Here is a 7644-nt window from a genome sequence, read left to right as displayed (position 1 = left end):
TTGCATTGACTTCTCTTGGAAAGATACATTCTTGAACAAAAAGTTTCTATTATTTAGCATAAAAATGAATATGTTATGGAAACATAACAAAGTAAGGAACACTCAGGGTACATGAAAAATAATCACAACCAGGCCGGGCGTGGTGGCTCCCAGCACTCTGGGAGGCTGAGGTGGGTGGATCACCTGAGGTCAGGAGTTCAAGACCAGCCTGCCCAACATGGCAAAACCGCGTCTCTAAAAAAATAAAAAAATAATCACAACCATACATCACTGCTATTACAACTATTACATTTCAACAAGAAAAACTGCCATGAAAACTTCTACTAGAAAAACAATGTTTCATTTAAGCCATAGGTATTAAGCTGTCATTTAGCTTCAATTTTCTTTCAACGATTTTTTTTATTTTTGAGATGGAGTCTTGCTCTATCACTCAGGCTGGAGTGTAGCGGCACGATCTTGGCTCACTACAACCTCTACTGCCCAGGTTCAAGTAACTCTTCTGCCTCAGCATCCAGAGTGGCTGGTACTATACACATGCACCACCACACCTAGCTAATTTCCGTATTTTTAGTAGAGATGGGGTTTTGCCTTGTTGGCCAGGCTGGTCTCACACTCGGATCTTCAGGTGATCTGCTCACCTCGGTCTCCCAAAGAGCTGGGATTACAGGCATAAGCCAATACACCCGGCTGATACGGTGTTTTTTTAAAATGCATGTGTGCACCTAAAAAGATCTTTAATTACGGAGGAGCAAGAGTAACATCTTAATTATATGGGCCTTCCTATGGTTATCCCATTACCTCATCTGCGGATAATATAATGGACAGCTGGAAGTAAAACAAAATCTTGTTTCTAAAAAGTCAAGAGGAAGATCACCAGACCAATATGCTCCATTTAAGCAAAAGTACCTTAGGCTTTCACTCAGAATCATTTCTATACATAACAATTTACACACAGGTCAAAATCACAAAATGACAACAAAATAAATATCAGATGCCTACTCCATAGAAATGCAAGGAAAGGGCTGCGTGTGGTGGCTCATCCCCATAATCCCAACACTTTGGGTGGCCAAAGCAAGTGGTTTATGAGGTCAGGAATTTGATACCAGCCTGGCCAATATGGTGAAATCCCGTCTCTACTAAAAATACAAAAATCAGCCAGGTGTGGTGGCGCATTCCTGTAATCTCAGCTACTGGGGAGGGTGAGGCAGAAGAAGCACTTGAACCTAGGAGGCAGAGGTTGCAATGAGCCGAGATTGCACCATTGCACTCCAGCCTGGCAACAGAGCAACTCTTTAGCTCCAAAAAAAAAAAAAAAAAAAAAAAAGGCAAGGAAAACAGAAGTCTTTAAAAATGTCCAATCATCTCTTAACGAATTGCCAACATACTATTTTTACTACAGGCTAAGAGCTTGGGACCTGGACTTGTGCTACTCAGGAATGGCATATATACCAGCAGCAGCAGCTGGCAGCTTGTTACAAATGCAGACCCTTGGGCCTCACTCAGGACTACCAAAACAGAATCCACATTTGAACATCCCCAGATAATTGATATGCATACTAAAAAGCATTGACCCAAAGGCTAGATGAATGAAAGATAAACCAAGCAGCTTCTAATGAGAACACTAGCCACAGTAAAGTTTACATAAATTCTAATCACACTTAAAGCAAACCAGCCTTAAATACATACCCATCTTCATAGTTCCACATGAATATATCGCTGTCAATCGTGAGCCAAGCTCTGCTGATAGGAGGGAACACACCCATCATGCAGTTACACTGCATATCTGAGGTAGTATAGATGTAAGGCAGACAGAGTTGAATCTTATTTTTCTTAAACTTGTTTCAATAGCTTTTGACTTAACATTTATGTAAAAAGGCTGGGCGCGGTGGCTCAAGCCTGTAATCCCAGCACTTTGGGAGGCCGAGGCGGGTGGATCATGAGGTCAAGAGATCGAGACCATCCTGGTCAACATGGTGAAACCCCGTCTCTACTAAAACTACAAAAAATTAGCTGGGCATGGTGGCGCGTGCCTGTAGTCCCAGCTACTCAGGAGGCTGAGGCAGGAGAATTGCCTGAACCCAGGAGGCGGAGGTTGCGGTGAGCCGAGATCGCGCCACTGCACTCCAGCCTGGGTAACAAGAGCGAAACTCTGTCCCAAAAAAAAAAAAAAAAAAAAATTTATGTAAAAAATCGCAATGTGTCTCCTCTTTAATATAACAAAGAACCCATATACTTTAACATATTTTAAATAAAACCCTTAAATGAACATATATAACACACCAATTAAACACAGAATATACTTTAACATATTTTAAATAAAACTCTTATATAACACTCTAATTAAACACAGAACCCATATACTTTAACATATTTTAAGTAATGCCCTTAAATGAACATACATATAACACACTAATTAAACACATAACAATGAAAATATCAATGTTAACATTTTTTAAATAGTTAAATACAAAGTAATAGGATACGTCCAAACTGCTCAACAAGTTCAGGTGGGAGAGGAACTCTTCGGATGGAACTGATCTCTGGAAGGTTGGGTACAGACAGCAAACCAGGTCCTTGTAAAGGATAATCCATATCTGACATGCCAGAAACAGTGGGATTATCTACAAAAAAGAAAATGAAGTATTTATAATAACGTACTATTCATCAACTGGGCATATAAAAGGACTGAGTGCCTCTCTGTACCTTTGCAACCAGCACACATAATTTTTTTGTGTGCTGGTTCCAAAGGTACAGAGGATATACTAGTTTTGACCCCACACAAAATAGGCCTGAAATATTCCATATTAAGACAGGGATAGTTACTGGTTTCAGATCTGAAGGGAAGGTCATCTCTCACAAAACTTGCCCTATAACAAAGGAAAGGTTTAAATTTGATAATGTAATGTTATTTGAAAATAACAGTGGCTGGGCAGTGTTTCACACCTGTAATCCCAACACTCACTTTGGAAGGCCAAGGGGGGAGGATCACTGAGGTTTGGAGTTCGAGACCAGCCTGACCAACATGGAGAAATCCCTTCTCTACTAAAAATACAAAATTAGCTGGGCATGGTGGTGCATGCCTGTAATCCCAGCTACTCAGTAGGCTGAGGCAGGGGAATTATTTGAACTCAGGAGGCAGACATTGCACTGAGCGAGACTGCACCATTGCACTCCAGCCTAGGCAACAAGAGCAAACTCCATCTCAAAAAAAAAAAAAAAGTCGGGCATGATGGTGGATGCCTGTAATGCCTGCTACTCAGGAGGCTGAGCAGGAGAATCCATTGAACCCAGGAGGCGGAGGTTTCAATGAGCTGATATCAGGCCACTGCACTCCAGCCTGGGCGACAGGGTGAGACTCCATCTCAAAATAAATAAATAAATAAATAAATAAAAACAAAGGCATGTATGTAATTGCATCGTTTGTAACACAAAGGATAAATGCTTGAGAGGATGGATACTCCATTTTCCATGATGTGATTATTTCACATTGCATGCCTGTGTCAAAACATCTCATGCATCCCATAAATATATACACTGCTGGGTGCAAAGGCTAATGCCTGTAATTTCAACACTTTGGGAGTCCAAGCCAGGTGGATCACGAAGTCAGGAGTTCAAGATCAGCCTGGCCAATATGGTGAAACCCCGTCTCCACTAAAATTACAAAAAAATTAGCCAGGTGTGGTAGCGGGCGCCTGAAATGCCAGCTACTGGGGAGGCTGAGGCAGGAGAATTGCTTGAACTCAGGAGGCGGAGGCTGCAGTGAGCTGAGATATCACCACTGTACTCCAGCCTGGGTGACAGAACAAGCCTGGGTGACAGAACAAGACTCTGTTTCAGGAAAAAAAAAAAAAAAAATGTATATATACATATACATATACATACACACACACACACACAAATATACACATATCTACTATGTACCCACAAAAACTAAAAATAAAAAAATTTAAAAATAATAATTTAGTGTTTTCCTATCATTTTGCTAATCTGAAACGGGAAAATATAAAACTGCTTTGAGGCTCAAAGGTAAAATGGCTATGCACAAACAAAATACTGACTGGGAAAAATACTGCCTTTCCCAGATAAACATTTATAGACTAAAACAACCCATGTCTTTTCCCTTTAGATATCTCCTCCAGACCAATAACAGAAATACAAATAATATCCCATAAGCAATATCTTATTGGGGGGAAAAACCGGACTGATGACCTAATTATCTCAGGAACTTTTTCATGTAAGTATAAAGATGTCAAGGAAAACTAACACACAAAACAATCTTCAAGTATATTATGAAAATTTAAAAAATATATATGAGAAAAATACAATCAATACCTGTGTACCGATTATCCAACTTAAACAATAACCAGTAATATCCCTAATCATGTTTCAATTTTATCACTGTTCCCTCCTTCCCCAGCGAATTCTTTTTTATCTTCTTTTTTTTTTTTTTTTTTTTGAGACGGAGTTTCACTCTTGTTACCCAGGCTGGAGTGCAATGGCGCGATCTCGGCTCACCGCAACCTCCTCCGCCTCCTGGGTTCAGGCAATTCTCCTGCCTCAACCTCCTGAGTAGCTGGGATTGCAGGCACGCGCCACCATGCCCAGCTAATGTTTTGTATTTTTAGTAGAGACGGGGTTTCACCATGTTGACCAGGATGGCCTTGATCTCTTGACCTCGTGATCCACCCGCCTCGGCCTCCCAAAGTGCTGGGATTACAGGCTTGAGCCACCGTGCCCGGCTTTATCTTCTTTTTTTGAGACAGCGCTTCACTCTGTCGCCTATGTTGGAATGCAGTTGTGCAATCACATCTCATGGCAACCTCAGCCTCCTGTGCTCTAGCACAGGCTCGTAAGTAGCTGGGACTAGAGGCGCATGACACCATGCTTGATCAATTTTTTTGGGTTTTTTTGAGACAGAGTCTCCCTCTGTCACCCAGGCTTGAGTGCAGTGGTGTGATCTTGGTTCACTGCAACCTCCACCTCCCAGGTTCAAGCAACTCTACTGCCTCAGCCTCCCAAGAAGCTGGGACTACAGAAGAATGCCACCACACCTGGCTAATTTTTGTATTTTTATTAGAGACAGGATTTCACCATGTTGGCCAGGCTGGTCTCAAACTCCTGACCTCAAGGGATCCACCCACCTCCGCCCCCCAAATTGCTGGGATTATAGGTGTAAACCACTGCACCCAGCCAAACAACACTGCTTTGAGGCAGAGTGTCACTCTGTTGCCCAGCCTGGAGAGCAGTGGCGCAATCACAGCTCACAGTAGGCTCAACCTCCCGGTCTCAAGTGATCCTTCCACATCAGCCTCCCAATTAGCTGGGGGTACAAGTGTGTACCACCATGCCCAGATAATTTTTGTATTTTTTTCTTAAGAGGTTGGGTTTCACCATATTGCCCAGATTGGTCTCAAACTCCTGAGCTCAAGTGATCTGTTCACTTCGGCCTCCCAAAGTGCTGGGATTACTGGGTTGAACTCATTTTAAAGGAAATCCAGGCTGGGTGTGGTGGCTCACAGGAGGCTGAGGTGGGTGGATCACATGAGGTCAAGAGTTCAAGATTAGCCTGGTGAAACCCTGTCTCTATTAAAAACAGAAAAATTAGCCTGGCCTGGTGGTGCATGCCTGTAATCCCAGCAACTTGGGAGGCTGAGGCAGGAGAGTCGCTTGAACCTGGGAGGTGAAGGTTGTATTGAGCCAAGTTCATTCCACTGCACTCCAGGCTGGGTGACAGAGGGAGACTCTGTCTCAAAATAAATAAATAAAAAAATAAATAAAGCAAGTCCAGACATCCCATTTAATCCTAAAACACAACTTTAATAGGCTGAAAGGGGCAGATCACCATGTTAAATGGCAGTGGGAACCCAAAGCGAGGAATTAATAACTTTGGTGAGGATGGGAATGGTAAGAAAGATGTCAGGGCAAGAGCGTGACTCATCTGTAATCTCAGCACTTTAGAAGGCTGAGGCAGGAGGACTGCTTGATGCCAGGAATGAGACCAATTTTGTAAACAGAGTGAGACTACGTCTCACATGAAAATTAAAAATCAGCTGGGTGTGGTGGCAGGCGCCTGCAGTCCCAGCTACCAGGGAGGCCAAGGCAAAAGGATCACTTGAGCTCATGAGTTAAGAGCCTGCAATGAGCTGTGATCATGTCACTGCACTCCAGCCTGGCAACAGAACTAGATCCTGACTCAAAAAAACAAAAAACCCAACAAGAAAAAGAAAGACAACAGACTGGGGAAGGTGGCTCACGCCTGTAATCCCAGCACTTTGGGAGGCCGAGGCCAGTGGGTCACAAGGTCAAGAGATTGAGACCATCCTGGCCAGCATGGTGAAACCCCGTCTCTACTAAAAAATACAAAAATTAGCTGGGCATGGTGGTGTGCGCCTGTAGTCCCAGCTACACGGGAGGCTGAGGCAGGAGAATTGCTTGAACCCGGGAGGCAGAAGTTGCAGTGAGCCAAGATCGTGCCACTGCACTCCAGCCTGTCAACATAGCGAGACCCCATCTAAAAAAAAAAAAAAAAAAATTATCTGGGCGTAGTGGTATGCAACTGTCACCCAGCTACTAGGGAGGCTGAGGCAGAATGGCTTGAACCCAGGAGGCAGAGGTTGCAGTGAGCTCAGATCGCATCACTGCACTCCAGTCTGGTGACAGAGTAAGACTCTGTCTCAAAAAAAAAAAAAAAAAAAAAAAAAAAAAAAAAAGAAAAAAAAAAAGAAAAGAAAACCAACAAATAGAAACTAAAGACTTTACAGGGAGTCTGGAAGAAGCTTGTCAGGCAAAGAATTAACATTGCAGAAACAATAAAAGTAAAATAAAATCCTTAGAAAATCCTGAAGATGGGGCTTCTTTCAGAAAACATGCTAAATTCACCTGTAATCAGGGCAAGGGGTAAAGAATCTGATGGAAAAGAAGGGGAAGAGATTGGGTGAAAGAGGGTGTGTAAAGGCATAAGATATGTAAGAGGATGACCAGAGATTACGCACTGTTTTTGTATCTGGTTTTCACACCTAAGGCGGCTAAAGTGAGTAATGTTGTTCAAGATGATAGTTCCTAATAGGCCAATCAGCTCTTGTAAGATGCGTTCATTGGTAAGTAGCTAAAAAGAGCAAATACTGTCTTTGTTTCTATAATTAATATATTTTTTTTTGAGATGGAGTTTCGCTCTTGTTGCCCAGGCTGGAGTGCAATGGCGGCGATCTCACTCATCACAACTTCCGCCTCCTGATTCAAGCAATTCTCCTGCCTCAGCCTCCTGAGTAGCTGAGATTACAGGCATAGGCCATCACACCCAGCTAATTTTGTATTTTTAGTAGAGACCTGGGTTCTCCATGTTGGTCAGGCAGGTCTCAAACTCCCGATCTCAGGTGGTCCGCCTGCCTCAGCCTCCCAAAGTGCTGAGATTATAGGCATGAGCCATGGCGCCTGGCTGTTTCTATCATTTAATTACAAATCTATCAACAATTTTTATAAATAATCAGAGGTGTTCTTGGTTTACACCGCACACAAATTATCCTGTTTAGATTACTTTGGTTCTTGCTCACCAACAATCTCTTTTGTCTTACACTTCTTTGCTTTTCTCCAAATTCCATCTCTCAAAGGGGTCACTTTTTCTAGCAACTGACCTAAGTGTAATTC

At 42.7% G+C, this 7644-nt stretch overlaps 1 protein-coding gene across 2 annotated transcripts in view; it reads right to left on the bottom strand.

Moving 5' to 3' along the window:
- NUP155 (nucleoporin 155) overlaps nucleotides 1-7644 on the bottom strand; it is an 81169-nt gene that overhangs the window by 71374 nt on the left and 2151 nt on the right. Inside the window, exons 2-3 of one of the 2 annotated variants that reach the window (XM_032278928.1) lie at nucleotides 2484-2621; nucleotides 1687-1783 (exon numbers count right to left, since the gene is read on the bottom strand). In XM_032278928.1, the coding sequence (XP_032134819.1) occupies nucleotides 1687-1783; nucleotides 2484-2621 (235 nt within the window). Of the gene's footprint in view, nucleotides 1-1686; nucleotides 1784-2483; nucleotides 2622-7644 lie in introns of those variants that run through there. The other variant, XM_032278929.1, reaches the window with a different exon arrangement.

This window comes from Sapajus apella, unplaced genomic scaffold (assembly GCF_009761245.1).
Source record: "Sapajus apella isolate SASKATOON/1434 unplaced genomic scaffold, GSC_monkey_1.0 scaffold11, whole genome shotgun sequence".
NCBI lineage: Eukaryota > Metazoa > Chordata > Mammalia > Primates > Cebidae > Sapajus > Sapajus apella.
This window is presented reverse-complemented; position numbering and strand designations above follow the sequence as displayed.